Below are 18552 nucleotides of genomic sequence, written 5' to 3' on the forward strand. Positions count from 1 at the left end.
GCCTTTAAATTGAGATTATTATTAACAAAATAATTTATATACACAGCATACCAAGAGTGCATACACAAAATATTGATTGAACAACTCAGATAAAGAGATATGTGCAGTGCTATATGTACAATACCACAAGTCAAATTGAAGTCCTCTTTGTGTAAATTTATTACAAAATGTATAAGCAACATGAATTTCCCCCTGGCTGTGTAAACATTGGGGTTAAACTGCACGGCCATTGATTGCATAGTGTCAAAAAGTATTTTGGAGAGAGCAGAGAGAAGAGGAAGCCCTTATTGACCTCCCAGTGGTAGATTAATTGCAGTTAGTAGTAATGACAAGCAAGTCCTGGGACAAACATACACAACATGGGGAGAATTATTCACTCGGTTGTCAGAGTAGCCAACTATTGTTCCCTGAAATGTCTCCCCCAAAAATAACTATCCCTTTTGTGCTTGAATCTGATGCCGATGTGTGCTTGGTCTCTGTGTCATGCAGACATACATTCCATGGTGAACTTGGAACTTTAATTAAAATGTAGGATATGGTGCTATAACTTGTCACTGTTATAGTTTTTCTGAATGGATAGGGTTAAATCATATGGTAGCTTCTCATCGCTCAATACATTGTGATTGAACAGCATAAGGGGGGCAATTATTTAACTCACACACATCTCTGGTCCAGAACCTTCCCATAATGTTCTTATTCATATATTACAACAAAATTGAATGCAAACTTTTAAGCTGTAGTGTTGAACATGACTGAATGTTACATATAGACAAACCCCATTCACACATTTAAGATGGAGGGGGATTGAAAATAACAAAACTACAAACTATTTACGCATAGACATGTTAGACAATAATAATTATTATTATAATAATGAATAGTTCATCATGGACTCCTACACCACTGCAAGGAGAAAAAATGTTATTTTGAGGATCACTAGAATCTTACAGACAGGAAGGAGCATACAATATAATAATAACGTGAAAACCTCTAAAGGTTACAGTAAATTATAAACTTTCCTCCCCGAGTGCTAAACATTGTGTGTGGAGAGGAGAGGAACATAATAAAACCTAAACAGGTGGATGTTGTTTTCGGTTTCAATGAAATACTACCTTCTTGATTCCAACAATACGATTGGCTCAGGTGTGCAATTGAAGTTTACAGGGGAAAATAAAAACAGGTTCCAGTGATTTAAAGTAGAATATGATTACATTTTCAAACCTGACCACTATGATAGTGGCCAATGTATAATTACATTAAATATGACAGTCCTACTTTTGTAAATTGGGGCCCTGAAAGTCTGTTTTATATGCAAAATGTTGCATTGCCAAATTCTTTCGCTCACATTCTTCAAATCACTCAGCTTCGGACACTCACTGAAAAGTACACTCCATCTAATCAAATTGATTAGTGGTTCATACAAAAAATAAGAGCTTGCTTTACTATGCCACAAAACAGTCATTATAATGGTTTCATCGTTCTCCCCAAGCTCATAACATCAAACCCATCTCTGGTTGGGCCCAGGAGTTATGGCTGACTGTACAAATCCCTGACAACCTTATTCATGGTGGCGTGGTTTTCAAGGTCCTTCGAACTTGATGTGACTTGACCAGGGAAAACTTCTGGCACTATTAGCTGGTTCCTTTCTGCTAACCCCTAGTGAACTTTGATTCCTCAAAAATGATTCCTCACAATTAATATGCTCCTTGAACATGAGGAATGTGCATAATTAGATCATCAAAAATAGACACGTGCAAGATCAGTGTTAAGATCTTGAATTCACTAGTCTTTACCATTACATGTTTAAAAAAAAATCTTATGTACAATAATCTTTCACCACCATCTGTTCACAACTAGGTTAGCTTTCCAGAAAACTATCAGGTGAGAGAGATAAATAGATTTTTTTTCTTTTCTTTTTTTACATTTATACATACAATTTTAAAATAATATCTATACAGTGAAATACAGTATATCTAAAATACAGAGGCCTTGATGGGTACAGTACAGTAAATGGCCTCCATGTTCTACTCCAAACATCCCCTTTGGATATCAAATCAGGATTATCACTCCAATAACACTAAGTTATGAAATGGAAGAACAGCAACGGACTAAAACAAAACATGTATGGGCAAAGTTTGATAAGGCAAGAAGTCATCTTAATTCAAGAAAGTTGAGAATGTGTTCCATTTCTTATTTAGCCTTTTCAAGCAATAAACCTGTGATGCAAGTACAGCCAATGATGACTGACTGACTTAATTTCCTCTACTGCTTCTGATTGGTCTATCTAATGTGTGTTCATTAGTGTTATTACATTTACATTACATTTAAGTCATTTAGCAGACGCTCTTATCCAGAGCGACTTACAAATTGGTGCATTCACCTTATGACATCCAGTGGAACAGTCACTTTACAATAGTGCATCTAAATCTTAAAGGGGGGGTGAGAGGGATTACTTATCCTATCCTAGGTATTCCTTATAACATGCCTTTACACATCCTTCATAAACCCCTGCCTCAAAGTGCACAGACACGTCACTGCAGGGTGAAGCAAGCACAAGCATTTAGAATAAGTTAAAGATAATTTTAAAAAACAAGGACTGGGTAAGACCTGGAAAGCTTGGGGAGGAAAGCCAGTAAGAATGGAGTAAGATGAATGTCTTTAGTACATACTGTATCACTCAACCCCAGGAAATTATGTCCCCAGAGACAGGAAGTCCTCGTCTATTTGGCCCCTCGCAATACCTTGCAGATGATTGGATCTTGGAGGAGTGGGGAGAGAGGTAAGATTGACTTCAGCACCTTAATACTCCCTGACACTGTGCAAATAGAGGGCCAGTCAGGCTGTTGAGGTGTTGTGTGATTGGGCAAGAGGGCCGTATAGGGTGTGGCAAGAGTAGAGTTCTCTTCCCTTCCAGTTGAAAGCTGTGTTTGGTGTAGACACTGACTCTGTCCGGGTGGATATATATAAATATAACACTAAATAAATATATATCTCATTCCTAAATCATGGGCATTAATATGGAGTTGGTCCCCCTTTTGCTGCTGTAACAGCCTTCACTCTTCTGGGAAGGCTTTCCGCTAGATGTTGGAACATTGCTGCGGGGACTTGCTTCCATTCAACCACAAGAACATTTGTGAGGTCAGGCACTGATGTTGGACGATTAGGCCTGGCTCACACAGTCGGGGTTCCAATTTATCCCAAAGGTGTTCAATGGGGTTGAGGTCAGGGCTCTGTGCAGGCCAGTCAAGTTCTTCCACACCAATCTCCACAAACCATTTCTGTATGGACCTCGCCTTTGTGCACAGGGGTATTGTCATGCTGAAACAGGAAAGGGTCTTCCCCAAACTGTTACCACAACGTTGGAAGCATAGAATCATCTAGAATGTTATTGTATGATGTAGCGTTAAGATTTCCCTTCCCTGAAACTAAGGGGCCGAGCACGAACCATGAACAACAGCCCCAAACCAGTATTTCTCCACCAAACTCTTCAGTTGGCACTATGCATTGGGGCAGCTTGCGTTCTCCTGGCATTTGCCAAACCCAGAATCGTCCGTCGGACTGCCAGATGGTGAAGTGTGATTCATCACTCCAGAGAACGAGTTTCCACTGCTCTAGACTCCAATGGAGGTGAGCTTTACACCACTCCAGCCACCGCTTGGCATTGCGCATGGTGATCTTAGGCTTGTGTGCGGCTGCTCGGCCATGGAAACCTATTTCATGAAGCTCCTGACGAACAGTTCTTGTCCCAATGTTACTTCCAGAGACAGTTTGGAACTCTATAGTGAGTGTTGCAAACGACGACAGGCGATGTTTATGCGCTACGCGTTTCAGCAGTCCCGTTCTGTGAGCTTGTGTGGCCAACCACTTGAAGCTGAGCCGTTGTTGCTCCTAGACGTTTCCAATTCACAATAACAGCACATACTGTTGACGAATGTGACGAACTGACTTGTTGGAAAGGTGGCATCCTCTGACGGTGCCATGTCACTGAGCTTTTCAGTATAGCCATTCTACTGCCAATGTTTCTCTATGGAGATTGCCTGGCTGTGTGCTCGATTTAATACACCTGTCAGCAACAGGTTTGGCTGAAATAGCTGAATCCACTAATTTGAAGGGGTGTCCACATACTTTTGTGTGTGTGTATGTGTATATACAGTGCCAGATAAAAGATTGGAGACACCTACTCATTCAAGGGTTTGTCTTTTTTTTACTATTTTCTACATTGTAGAATAATAGTGAAGACATACAAACTATGAAATAACACATATGGAATTATGTAGTAACCAAGAAAGTGTTAAACAAATAAAAATATATTTTGTATTTGCGATTCTTCAAAGTAGCCACCCTTTGCCTTGATGACAGCTTTGCACACTCATGGCATTCTCTCAACCAGCTTCACCTGGAATGCTTTTCCAACAGTCTTGAAGGAGTTCCCACATATGCTGAGCACTTGTTGGCTGCTTTTCCTTCCCTCTGCGGTCCAACTCATTCAAAAATATCTCAACTGGGTTGATGTCGGGTGATTGTGGAGGCCAGGTCATCTGATGCAGAACTCAATCACTTTCCTTCTTGGTCAAATAGCCTTTGCACAGCCTGGAGGTGTGTTGGGTCATTTTCCTGTTGAAAAACAAATGATAGTCCCACTAAGCTCAAACCAGATGGGATGACTTATCGCTGCAGAATGCTGTGGTAGCCATGCTGGTTAAGTGTGCTTTGAATTGTAAATAAATCACAGACAGTGTCACCAGCAAAGCACCCCCACACCATTACACCTCCTCCTCCATAGTTCACGGTGGGAACCACGCATGCGGAGATCCTCCGTTCACCTACCCTGCGTCTCACAAAGACACGGCGGTTGGAACCAAAAATCTCCAAGCACACATTTCCACCGGTCTAATGTCCATTGCTTGTGTTTCTTGGCCCAATCAAGTCTCTTCTTCTTATTGGTCCTTTAGTAATGGTTTCTTTGCAGCAATTCGACCATGATGTCCTGATTCACCCAGTCTCCAGTTGATGTTGATATGTGTCTGTTACTTGAACTCTGTGAACCATTTATTTGTGCTGAAATCTGAGGTGCAATTAACTCTATTGAACTTATCCTCTGCAGCAGAGGTAACTCTGGGTCTTCCTTTCCTGTGGCGGTTACTCATGAGAGCCCGTTTCATCATAGCGCTTGTCGTTTTTTGCGACTGCACAATTTTCCGTATTTACTAACCTTTATGTCTTAAAGTAATGATGGAATGTAATTTGTCTTTGCTTATTTGAGCTCTTCTTGCCATAATATGTACTTGGTCTTTTACAAATAGAGCCATCTTCTGTATACCATCCCTACCTTGTCACAACACAACTGACTGGCTGAAATGCACTATTAAGGAAAGAAATTCCACAAATTAAAAATGCACACCTGTTAATTGAAATGCATTCCAAGTGACTACCTCGTGAAGCTGGTTGAGATAATGCCAGGAGTGTGCAAAGCTGTCATGAAGGCAAAGGGTGGCTACTTTGAAGAATCTCAAATCTCAAATATATTTTTGGTTTGTTTAAAACTTCTTGGGTTACTACATGATTCCATATGTGTTATTTCATAGTTTTGATGTCTTCACTATTATTCTACAATGTATAAAATTGTAAAAAGTAGGTGTGTCCAAACTTTTGACTGGTACTGTATATATACACCATTTTATACAGTGTACATCTCAAAACACAACAGTGCCTCTTGAAATCCAACAGACCTGGAATGTAAAAGACCTAAGATTTGAACCACATGCACCCCAAAAAGGGCTGTGTCGATAAAGTGCAGCCAACCCCCTCCTACTGCCCATTGTGGTACCATGCATTTTCTGTCTATGGAGCAGGTTGGTCCAAACTACTTTCTTCCCAACCCCCACTCCAACAGCCGGAATCTTTTCCACCATACGATGATCTGCCCAGCCCATCTACCTGGCCTCTCACATATTATAGGCCACGTAGATGGGGTCCAGTTGGTCAGCCAGGAAGGAGTCCCGGAGGTGCATGCGCTGTTTCTCTCCTCTGGAGTTGATGGGTATGACCCCTGGGTCCACGATGACCACCACGCCCACGATAAGATGGTGCTCCTCTAGCACCACATTGGTGACCAGGGGCACCAGGTCCAGGGCATCCTGCTCTGAGCCACACAGCTCAGCCACCACCACCAGTAGGTTGGTCCACGTGAACACCGCACTGCATGGGATACATGAAAAAGGGGTTATATTAAAATCAAATGTCAGACAAAGATGCAGTACACTCGTGCGCACGTACACACACAAACACTAAGAAATCTCTTCATCTCCCTCCAATTATGAAAACAGATAAACCAATTGGACAATAAAGTAAGGTTTCCTGGGACCCTCCGGTGTTCTGACCTCTCTGCGATGCTGCGGTGAGCCCGGGACACAGATGTCTCGATGTCGATGGGGTGGTAGCGCAGTCCCCTAAGCTCCAGAGTCTCATCCAGGGAACCCACCACAAACAGGGCGTCATGACGATCTGATCACAGAGAGGAAATATGTTGAATTACCGGGAATGTTGGGATAGTTCATTTAGCCCTAATCAGATCCCTAGTATGTCTCCCTTTTCATGTTAGCCATTAGTGTTAGCCTCCATAGCCCTCCCCTTTTATATTAGCCATTAGCGTTAGCTTCCATATCCCTGACCGTGCCCAGCCACTCACGCCCAGCGGCATCCAGTAGTTCAGTCCTCTTGACGAAGCCCAGGTAGCCAGTCCTGGCCCACAGGGTCGTGGGGTCTCCAAAGCTCAGCTTGGTGTTAAAGTGGTCGGCCTGCAGGCTCTCCTCTCCATAGATGGTATAGTAGCCACTGGCACTGTGAGGGCTGTTGATCCAGATCTGACAGAGACAGAGAGCAGAGTAGGGGACAATGTACAGTTAAGGATAGACTAGGAGAGTAATATATGAGGAGAATTGTTGGTTATTGACGGGGATATGCGTTTTTCCTAATTATACCCTTCTTATTGCCCATCCTTTTATCAATGCCACATGTTGACATTTTCAATCTAATATTAGTATTCTCTCTCCCCTCACCTCCCCTAGATGGGAATCTCCTAGAGGTCCTCTGGTCTCTGGGTTCACAATGATCACCCTGACTCCTGGTAAGATCTAGAGAAAGTGATAAGAGTAGAGACTGATGGTGAACAACAAACTCCCACAACAACTCATCTTGTTTCTGAATACAAAAGGGCATGTAATGTGTGTGGATCCATCAGGGGAGACTTACTTTTCCAGACTCCATCAAAGGGAGACTCTGAGGGGCCCCTCTCTCCACCAGCCTCACCCTGAGACAGAAAGTGAAAGCACATTGTGATGGTGAACTCAATATTGTAAAAACAAAAATATCCTCAGTGTCAAAGCTGCAACACATATGTTCTCACCTGTCATGGCGGAGGGACTTCATGTCCACATACACAGTGGAGGGGTCCGGTCCAGTGGTTCCCTGAGAAACACGCAGAAAACTTGACTGAAAACTCAGATACACATCCACTGTACATGGATCAGTCCTTGAGGAGACATACAGTGAGGTCCTGCTGTACTAACTGACCTGGCATACAACCCTCAGAGTCCTCTATTTACATGTGACTCTTCTAGTATGTATAGTTAACAGAAGGCTTTAGCCTCCAGTTCAGGGAGACACTGGTTAGCGCATCAAACAACATGAGTCAAGGTTCAGCCACAAATCATAGGAACATTGGCCATGGCCGTCAAAACATTCATGTTTTCCTTTAGCCATTAATAAAAGTCTATCTTTCCAAACAAGTGACTTATGCTTCCATCTTATAAAAATCCCTGTTGCCTAGTAACTCCACACAGAACTGATTCTAGCTGGTTGAATACCTGCATGCAAATGGCCAGGTTGACCCTGGATCCAAAGGCTGTGCTGACAGCGCGGGGGGAGAGGCCCAGGTCCTTAAACAGCTTGGAGAATGACATGGTGAGGGCCAGACGAGCACGCTCCTCTGCTATCACCACACAGCTCCTCACACATGACAGGTTCAGCCCCCGCGCCTGGAGGGAAAGAGAGAAGGACAGTTAGCGTGTGCTTGTGCGTGTGCGTGTGTGTGTATATGTATTGTACTCACTTTGAGTATCTCTGTCTGCGTGCCTATCCCCTTGGTGCAGAGCTCCATGACAGAGTAGGAGCAGAAGGTGTCTCTGATGCGGTACTGGCTCAGGGTGCTCAGCCACAGGGGCAGACAGCTCTCCAACTCCATAGGAGGGATTAGGATGGACTGGTGGCCCGAGTACACACTACACACAGGAAACAAGAAGGTGTGTGTTCAGTATGTGTGTAAGCGAGAGAGATAAAGATACCCTGTGTGTGTGTGTGTGTGTGTGTGTGTGTGTGTGTGTGTGTGTGTGTGTGTGTGTGTGTGTGTGTGTGTGTGTGTGTGTGTGTGTGTGTGTGTGTGTGTGTGTGTGTGTGTGTGTGTGTGTGTGTGTGTTACCTTGCGAGGCACCACAGTACAAAGCCCAAGCCACAGTAAGGGTCCAGGCAGATGGCTATTTGGCGTGAGGAGTAGAGCTCACACTGTAGCTTGATGGAGCGACACAGAGCACTGACTGCTGAATGGGAGATCTGATGGCCAGAGACACACATCCAATCACACACACATCACAATGAAACAACCAATAAGAGAAGCAGAATCAACTACTAAAGCCATGGTTATGGCTACCGCCATTGGCCCACTGTAAAGCAGATGAGCAAAATGGGCCGTTGGCTACTGACTTTGCCGATGGCAGGCTGCTTATGGGCTACCATAGGTTTACAAACTATCTGGGGCTGTTTTAGAGTATTGAGCCCCAGCGGTAGCCTCCTGTAGATGACCTTACCTTGACCCCAGTGAGCATACCCGTGGTGGACACACTGAAGTCCAGATAGGCGATCATCTCTGCCGTGGGGGGCTTGTAGATCGTGGGGGGTCTATGGCGAGGGAGGTCATCTGGAAGAAGGGAACATGCACAACAAGGTTGAGTTTCTCTGGCTCAGGTTATATATGTTCTGTATCTTCTATGGCAGGGTTCTCAAAGTGGGGTGTGGAGGTACTTTATAAAAGAATAAAGGGAACACTAAAATAACACATCCTAGATCTGATCTACATAGTTGAATGTGCTGACAACAAAATCACACAAATTATCAATGGAAATCAAATTTATCAACCCATGGAGGTCTGGATTTGGAGTCACATTCAAAATTAAAGTGGAAAACCACACTACAGGCTGATCCAACTTTGATGTAATGTCCTGAAAACAAGTCAAAATGAGGCTCAGTAGTGTGTGTGGCCTCCACGTGCCTGTATGACCTCCCTACAAAGCCTGGGCATGGTCCTGATGAGGTGGCGGATGGTCTCCTGAGGGATCTCCTACCAGACCTGGACTAAAGCATCCGCCAACTCCTGGACAGTCTGTGGTGCAACGTGGCGTTGGTGGATGGAGTGAGACATGCTGTCCCAGATGTGCTCAATTGGATTCAGGTCTGGGGAATGGGCGGGCCAGTCCATAGCATCAATGCCTTCCTCTTGCAGGAACTGTTGACACACTCCAGCCACATGAGGTCTAGCATTGTCTTGCATTAGGAGGAACCCAGGGCCAACCGCACCAGCATATGGTCTCACAAGGGGTCTGAGGATCTCATCTCGGTACCTAATGGCAGTCAGGCTACCTCTGGCGAGCACATGGAGGGCTGTGCGGCCCCCCAAAGAAATGCCACCCCACACCATGACTGACCCACCTCCAAACCAGTCATGCTGGAGGATGTTGCAGGCAGCAGAACGTTCTCCACGGTGTCTCCAGACTGTCACATGTGCTCAGTGTGAACCTGCTTTCATCTGTGAAGAGCACAGGGCGCCAGTGGCAAATTTGCCAATCTTCGTGTTCTCTGGCAAATGCCGAACGTCCTGTTGGGCTGTAAGCACAACCCCCACCTGTGGATGTCGGGCCCTCATACCACCCTCATGGAGTCTGTTTCTGACAGTTTGAGCAGACACATGCACATTTGTGGCCTGCTGGAGGTCATTTTGCAGGGCTCTGGCAGTGCTCCTCCTGCTCCTCCTTGCACAAAGGCGGAGGTAGAGGTCCTGCTTCTGGGTTGTTGCCCTCCTTCGGCCTCCTCCACGTCTCCTGATGTACTGGGCTGTCTCCTGGTAGCGCCTCCATGCTCTGGACGCTACGCTGACAGACAGAGCAAACCTTCTTGCCACAGCTCGCATTGATGTGCCATCCTGGATGAGCTGCACTACCTGAGCCACTTGTTTGGGTTGTAGACTCCGTCTCATGCTACCACTAGAGTGAAAGCACCACCAGCATTCAAAAGTGACCAAAACATCAGCCAGGAAGCATAGGAACTGAGAAGTGGTCTGTGGTCACCACCTGCAGAACCACTCCTTTATTGGGGGTGTCTTGCTAATTGCCTATAATTTCCACCCGTTGTCTATTCCATTTGCACAACAGCATGTGAAATTGATTGTCAATCAGTGTTGCTTCCTAAGTGGACAGTTTGATTTCACTGAAGTGTGATTGACTTAGAGTTACATTGTGTTGTTTAAGTGTTCCCTTTATTTTTTTGAGCAGTATATATATATTTATTTATATATATGATTGCTCTATATATATATATAATAATAATAAATAAATATATATATATATATACATACACACACCTTTTTTAAAAATAGATTAAACTAATTTTGTCCAAGGGATCTGTGGAATAAGTTTAGATGGCATAATACAATACAATATAATTAATATACCATATATTTTCTTAAACCTGGGCATCACGTGCCTGGGAAGCTCACAGGGATATTGGTATCCACAGTAGTCCACCAATTATCAACTTTTCAACTCAATACTTTACATAAATTCACTGTAATTTAAATTTTAAACAGTTAAGTTTTCTCTCTGCCTCATGGCAAAATGTGTAGAATTGCAGGAAATTTGCAAAAGAATGCTCTATGTTCCATCCCAGGGCCTGAGACTTGGTTCATCTGGCCATGCACTGCCAAAGTCATAGGACAACTCATTGTATGCTATTTTTATCACACTCAAGTTGTGTTCTGAATATGAGGGTGTGAATTTGCTACCCCAAAAGGGGTCCCCGGGACCAAAAAGTTTAAGAACCCCTGGTCTTTGGTACCTGTGTCTATGATTGTCGGCCATGTTTTAATGTTCAGAGTGGCAGCAGCCTCTTTAGAGCGTAGGATCCTCATGAGGTTCTGAGTGGTAAGGATACAGGCAGCTTTACTGACCTGGGGACAGACAGAGGCACCACAAACAACATGTTAGTTTGTCTACCTTTGTCTACATTTGGAAGACCAAAATAATTACACTCAAACACTATGCTCATAAGAAAGCACCCAACCTCATACACTGACTTGATCAAAAGATAGTACATACAGTTGAAGTCGGAAGTTTAAATACACTTAGGTTAGAGTCTCCACAAATTGTCTTGTTAACAAACTATAGTTTTGGCAAGTCAGTTAGGACATCTATTTTGTGCATGACACAAGTACCTTTTCCAACGATTGATTACAGACAGATTATTTCACTGTATCACAATTCCAATGGGTCAGAAGTTTACCTACACTAAGTTGACTGTGCCTTTAAAACACTTGGAAAATTCTAGAAAATGATGTCATGGCTTTAGAAGCTTCTGATGGGCTAATTAACATCATTTGAGTCAATTGGAGGTGTACCTGTGGATGTATTTCAAGGCCTACCTTCAAACATAGTGCCCCTTTGCTTGACATAATGGAAAAATCAAAAGAAATCAGCCAAGACCTCAGAAAACAAGTCTGGTTCAGCCTTGGGAGCAATTTCCAAATGCTTGAAGGTACCACGTTCATCTGTACAAACAGTAGTATGCACGTATAAATACCATGGGACCCACGCAGCTGTCATACCACTCAGTAAGGAGACGCGTTTTGGTGCGAAAAGTGCAATCCAATCCCAGAACAACAGCAAAGGTCCATGTGAAGATGCTGGAGGAAACCGGTACAAAAGTATCTCTATCCACAGTAAAACGAGTCCTATATCGACATAACATGAAAGGCCGCTGAGCAAGGAAGAAGCCACTGCTCCAAAACCGCCATAAAAAAGCCAGACTACGGTTTGCAACTGCACATGGGAATAAAGATCGTACTTTTTGGAGAAATGTCCTCTGGTCTGATGAAACAAAAATAGAACTGTTTGGCCACAATGACCATTGTTATGTTTGGAGGAAAAAGGGGGAGGATTGCAAGCAGAAGAACACTATCCCAACCGTGAAGCGCGGGGGTAGCAGCATCATGTTGTGGGGGTGCTTTGCTGCAGGAGGGACTGGTGTACTTCACAAAATAGATGGCATCTTGAGGAAGGGAAATTATGTGGATATATTTAAGCAACATCTCAAGACATCAGTCAGGAAGTTAAAGCTTGGTCACAAATGAGTCTTCCAAATGGACAATGACCCCAAGCATACTTCAAAAGTTGTGGCAAACCGGCTTAAGGACAGCAAAGTCAAAGTATTGTAGTGGCCATCACAAAGCCCTGACCTCAATCCTAGAAAATTTGTGGGCATAACTGAAAAAGTGTGTGCGAGCAAGGAGGCCTACAAACCTGACTCAGTTACACCAGCTCTGTCAGGAGGAATGGGCCAAAATTCACCCAACTTATTGTGAGAAGCTTGTGGAAGGCTACCCAAAACGTTTGACCCAAGTTAAACAATTTAAAGGCAATGCTAACAAATACTAATTGAGGGTATGTAAACTTCTGACCCACTGGGAATGTGATGAAAGAAATAAAAGCTGAAATAAATCATTCTCTCTAATATTATTCTGACATTTCACATTCTGAAAATAAAGTGGTTATCCTAACTGACCAAAGGCAGGGAATTTTTACTAGGATTAAATGTCAGGAATTGTGAAAAAGGGAGTTTAAATGTATTTGGCTAAGTTGTATGTAAACTTCTGACTTCAACTGTATACACACAAACACACACACTTACGTCGATGATCATGCGGACAGTGGGAAGTGTGGCTGCCAGGTTCTGTGGATGAGGAGGTCTGACAGTGACAGGAACACAGCCAGCGTACAGACAGCCATAGAAGGAGGCTATCAGGTCAATACCTAGAGAGAGAGACTGACTGTAACTCTATGTCATCCTCAACAGAGTCTGACGGACAGACCGAAAGGACTCACCAGGAGGGTAGAGCAGCACCACGTTGTCCCCGGTGTTGATGCTGCCTTTCTCTGTGAGCGCCGCTGCAATCTTCTCCGCCCGCTTATGCAGCTGCACACATGTTGCTGTGGATACCGCTACCCCCTGAAGCACAGGAGTTAGAGAGGGTAAGGGCAAGGGGTTTATTTACAACTGGGCACAACTGTATATGGGGGGTTCTGTTTATTGTAATACGTGTGAGAGTGAGTCTATAAGAGTGAGAGTGCTACCTTTGCATTGAGCAGCACGTAGAGACAGTGGTCTGGGTCAGTCTGTGCCCTCCACTGTAGAGCCTCGGACAGGAACTGGTGCTGAGGAGAGAAAAGACATGGTCAAAGGTCATTACATAGATATCGTATCAATATGCATATATATCAATTGTATATCAACATGAGGGGAAAAATATATATTAATATCAACACTAAATAACTACAAATAAATATAATATGAGTTGTATTTTGCTGATGGGATAAACCTGACAGAACTTGAATTTCATCAAGTTAATTCCTTTAAGTTACAGTAAGTCTAAGGACATGAAGATGGCCAGTACAGGTGCACTGCAGTAAATAGCCCTGAAGCCAAAATGTCCTCAGTTGGTAGCTTTTCTACCAGGAGGAAGGCAACTGTCACTCCCATTGGCAAAATATCAAGGAAATTGTCAATTTACACCATGCAGCATTAGCCAAACTACTCCTTAAAATAATGAAAAACTGATTTAAGTTGTAGCTAATCGCAATTATGGGGAGAAATCAAATTGGGGAAAAAACAGCAAAGCACATGAAGAGCAGATGTGCATGTTTGGATCTCTGCAGACGAGCAAGACCTGTGTGTGTCTGTGTGTGTAATGTTTTGAACATTCAGGAGATGATGGGAGCCAATGGAAGGCATGGGGCATAAGGTGACATTAAGATATGCTACGTCAGACTGTCCCCATAACTGTGCTGTGATGCAGAAGGAAAATAAATGGCATAATACATTAGCACGTGTAGATTCAGAGCATCAATTCTGACAACCATGCAAGATCTCACATCTTGCCAGAACTTAGCGATGCATCCACAGAATTATTTGCGTGTGCAACTGAAAAATAACCCCATTCACATTGAGCGCGTCACTGTACAGCACATTGCAGACAGAAGCAAAGGAAGAACCAGGGTGTGGTGGGTAGGGAGGGGGCAGTAGCTCTTACCATCATAGTAGGCCACATACGGAGCTATGTAATGTTACGTCCAGAGAGAGACGAGTGCATTAGGACAGAAGAAAGAACGCATCATGTTGCTCACATGGTTTACCAGCTATCTTGTCCGGTCTAACTACCCGACAAGCAAACACTTACTGGACCAATGGTGGCAAAGAGGCAGCACACCACTGCAGGCAAGCCCATATTGGACCGCTGTCTGCAACCAATATGGCGGCAGACAAACAGCGCACCGAACGTGACTATCCAGCAGTAGGCATGCCATTGTTTGTAGTGTTGGCTACAAACAATGGCCAGGTTAGTAGTACCAACAACTGCTATAGTCCCTACCATGCTATCTATGGGCCACCGTGCATGTGGGTCCTTTCTAACTGATGATGATGAGAGAGGTGGTCCTACCTTCCTGATCAGGTCCTGGTCCTCGATCATGCCCAGATCCCTGCCTGCTGCCTGGGCTATCCTCTTCCCTGCTACCAGGTTCCCCACCATGATGGAGGCTGGACCCACACCCACTAAAGAAAGAAAGAAAGAAAAAGAGAGAGAGGGAGACATAAAGAGAGATGCATTTTCACAATATTCACAATAAAGTCCCTAGCTCAAAAGTCATGGCCACTGTAAGCCAACCAGTTGCCAAGTTTTGCTCTATGATCTCCTGAGCTGAGCCTACTGTACCTGGCTGTTTCTGCCGTGGTTTGGGGAGGTTGGTGACACAGGTATGGGGGCACATGAGGATGTTACAGGGGTGTAGGTTGCCATCCAGGAAGTGCTGCTTGGTCTCGAAGATGTGGATCCCTCCCAGGTGGGTCTTGGGTAATGTGTTGGCAGGCACCAGGGCTAGGCAGTACAAACCCACCTGGTGAATACTGTCAATGGCCTGGACAGTGGACACACACAACACCCCTCAATTAGACAACTTCTCTAATCAAGTGTTTAGAGTATATTGAAAACTGTGGTGTTAATTTTGGAATGTACCAAGAAAGAGGTGTTTGTAGAGGGGTTAGCTACCTGCAGTACTCGGCTCATCCACTGGAAGCTGTCCTCCTCACTGGCATCTGGCCTCTGCTCTGCCACAACCACTATCCTCTCATCATAGAACACTGTCACAGAGAACACCGCAATCCTGACACACACACGCACGCACACAATTAGAATGTCTGCAAAGATCCATAGTCACACACATAGATATTGACCTCTCCTTCCATAAACTGTATATGTACATCCACACATAAAGCAGAGAACACTGCAATTCCTACACACACAAAACTGCTCTGGATAACAAGCATTTTCACAGCTTGAGATTCTCTTTTCGGAGCCAATACACCCCCACATCCCACACAGAAACATGCTGTATACACTCATATTGGAGTGCACTATGGGCCTGCAGTGCTCCCTAATGACCACCAGATGACAGTGGTGATACACAACAAACAAAGCTTAATGCCATAGACTGCAACGTTGCATCTGTGACATTATGGAGTCTGTGACAGCATGAGCAGCGACATTGAGGCTATCTTCGGTTTAAAGTAGTCCATTTTCTTTAGATTAAAAAAAAGTGTAAAGCTAATATTGGTGACTTACTGCAACCTGCAGTGCTGGAGTCTTGAACCACATCTTGTGTGTCATTCATTTATTGTGGCCACTAGATTATGTAATATAGTTTAAAGCCATTTACAAACTTGGCAAACCAATTTGAAGATGACACATTTTGGTCAATGGCTGATCACTCCCAACCCATAGGAATCCCCACCCAGTTGACTACTTTAAACTGGTGGAAGCCCTCAATGGCAATGTCCATGCAAAAACAGGTTATATCCAAGTAATGATCTCTATACAGCTCTATGCTCAATCCCCAATATACCTGACTCACAGTGTCCCTTCAAATACATGCTGACACATGCACACACACACGAATGCACGCACACACACAGTACTCACCTCCCACGATACACAGTCTTGACAGGCTCCACGGCCAGTGCTGTGGCCACCAAGTCATCAGCGTTGTGTCTCCTCCCACTCACCATCAGCAAGCCTTCGTTCTTCCCCACCACAAATATCAGACTGCCCTGTAGAAGGGTTAGACACAGCATTCAATACACACTGCACGTGAATATGGACACACGCACACAGTCACAAGACAGTCTTACTTACGGGTCCTACGAAGCCTAGGAGTCCAGATCTCACAAAAGGGATCTCTCCAATAGGAGCACCAAGAGCATTGACAGGAATCACCTAGAGAGAGAGAGAGAGAGAGAAAGAGAGAGAAAGAGAGAGAGAGAAAGAAAGAAAGAGAGAAAGAAAGAGAGAGAGAGAAGAGAGAGAAAGAAAGAAAGAAAGAAAGAAAGAGAGAGAGAGAAAGAGAGAGAAAGAGAGAAAGAAAGAGAGAGAGAAAGAAAAAGACAGACAGACAGACAGACAGACAGACATTTTAACATTTCTAATGGAAAACGTGTTGGTAAGCATATTGAGTGTTCAGAGTTTGATGTGTCTGACCATGTTCCCCCATACAGTACGTAACACATAAGGGGGAATCGAATGGTTGTGAGTCCGTACCTCAAAGGTGTTCTTGGTGACTCCTGGTAGGCCATAGTACATGTTGCCTCCTGCACGAGAGTTCACCACAATCTCCCCTATCTCATCTGTCTTACAGAGCTGAGGAGGCCCTTCAGGCTTCACTATACACATCAGAGCTAAAGACACAGAGAATCAGAGTCAGGCTTCACTGTACACATCAGAGACAGAAACACAGTCAGCTGCACAGATAAATACATGTACAGGAATAATAAAGCACATACAATTACAGAAACCAACTTACACATAAATAAACAAATATAATAATAGTAATATATGCCATTTAGAAGACACTTTCGTCCAAAGTGACTTACAGGCATCCGTGCATACGGGTGGCCCCAAGATCAAACACATTCATATTTAGAAATGGACCTGCAGTGAAGGTGATTTGGAATCATACTCTCGTGAGTAGTTACTATAGCCCTGCCTGAGACTTGTACGCTAATTACACACATACACATGGATTTCACTCCTGATATCATTCTCAAGTGAGATCCTCCATTTCTCTCTCTCTTCTATACTGTGCACCCCCCCCCCCCCTCCTCCTCACCTCCAGGCATTACATGACCCACATCCTGCACGGTGAGGGCAGAGTTTTTGTCCTCTGTGTTGACCCTGATGACCCCGTGACTCAGACCCCCCATGGAGAGGATAGCCCTGGCTGGGAGAGGCGTCCCTGGCACCCCCCGGCCTGCACACAGAAAGGTACAGGAGAGGACAGGGATTTTACACAAAATACACACATACTGCCGAAAGACAGTCCTTGTATCCGTAGAAAATTTCAATTATTGAAGGTGCATTATGTAACTTTCATTTCATTACATTTTCCAGAGGTAAATCAGGGTGCTACAAACACGTGTTTTGTCAATTACTTTAAGGAGCAGTTCTCTTTCTGTGGGTCTAACACAAAGTTCTAGAAAATGGTTAAAGACCTGGAGAATAAACCCTCCTCCTCACAGCTGCCTATGTCCCTTAATGTTGATGATGTGGTCGTTACTGACAAGAAGCCTATGGCTGAGCTCTTTAAAATCACTACTTCATTAAGTCAGGATTCCTACTTGACTCAGCCATGCCTCCTTGCCCGTCCAACATTTCCTCATCTCCCACCCCTTCTAATGTGACTATCCCCGATGCTTCTCCCTCTTTTTCCCCTGTCCCGCTACAAAGTTTCTCCCTGCAGGCAGTCACTGAGTCCGAAGTGCTAAAGGAGCTCCTTAAACTTGACCCAAAAAAAAACATGTGGGTCAGATGGTTTAAACACTTTCTTCTTATAGGCTTATTTCTATTTTGCCCTATTTATCAAAAGTGTTTGAAAAACTTGTCAAAAATCAACTGACTGGCTTTCTTGATGTCTATAGTATTCTCTCGGGTATGCAATCTGTTTTCCGGTCAGGTTATGGATGTGTAACTGCAACCTTAAAGGTCCTCAATGATGTCACCATTGCCCTTGATTCTAAGCAATACTGTGCTGCTATTTTTATAGATTTGGCCAAAGCTTTTGATATGGTAGACCATTCCATTCTTGTGCGCCGGCTAAGGAGTATTGGGGTTTCTGAGGGTCTTTGGCC

At 44.1% G+C, this 18552-nt stretch overlaps 1 protein-coding gene across 1 annotated transcript in view; it reads right to left on the minus strand.

Annotated features, from left to right (window-relative positions):
- Positions 1 to 5558: 5558 nt before the first annotated feature.
- LOC124004032 (disco-interacting protein 2 homolog B-A-like) overlaps positions 5559 to 18552 on the minus strand; it is an 84930-nt gene continuing 71936 nt past the window's right edge. The window contains exons 18-38 of the mRNA XM_046312771.1: positions 17535 to 17675; positions 16967 to 17103; positions 16565 to 16645; positions 16352 to 16479; positions 15422 to 15536; positions 15089 to 15290; positions 14816 to 14928; positions 13452 to 13532; positions 13203 to 13326; positions 13009 to 13130; positions 11161 to 11272; positions 8862 to 8971; positions 8477 to 8607; positions 8111 to 8279; positions 7866 to 8036; positions 7406 to 7467; positions 7252 to 7309; positions 7059 to 7133; positions 6689 to 6863; positions 6381 to 6504; positions 5559 to 6198 (exon numbers count right to left, since the gene is read on the minus strand). Of these exons, the coding sequence (XP_046168727.1) occupies positions 5946 to 6198; positions 6381 to 6504; positions 6689 to 6863; positions 7059 to 7133; positions 7252 to 7309; positions 7406 to 7467; positions 7866 to 8036; positions 8111 to 8279; positions 8477 to 8607; positions 8862 to 8971; positions 11161 to 11272; positions 13009 to 13130; positions 13203 to 13326; positions 13452 to 13532; positions 14816 to 14928; positions 15089 to 15290; positions 15422 to 15536; positions 16352 to 16479; positions 16565 to 16645; positions 16967 to 17103; positions 17535 to 17675 (2684 nt within the window). The 3' untranslated portion in view covers positions 5559 to 5945. The remainder of the gene's footprint in view (positions 6199 to 6380; positions 6505 to 6688; positions 6864 to 7058; positions 7134 to 7251; positions 7310 to 7405; positions 7468 to 7865; positions 8037 to 8110; positions 8280 to 8476; positions 8608 to 8861; positions 8972 to 11160; positions 11273 to 13008; positions 13131 to 13202; positions 13327 to 13451; positions 13533 to 14815; positions 14929 to 15088; positions 15291 to 15421; positions 15537 to 16351; positions 16480 to 16564; positions 16646 to 16966; positions 17104 to 17534; positions 17676 to 18552) is intronic.

This window comes from Oncorhynchus gorbuscha, linkage group LG18 (genome assembly GCF_021184085.1).
Source record: "Oncorhynchus gorbuscha isolate QuinsamMale2020 ecotype Even-year linkage group LG18, OgorEven_v1.0, whole genome shotgun sequence".
In the NCBI taxonomy this organism is placed as follows: domain Eukaryota; kingdom Metazoa; phylum Chordata; class Actinopteri; order Salmoniformes; family Salmonidae; genus Oncorhynchus; species Oncorhynchus gorbuscha.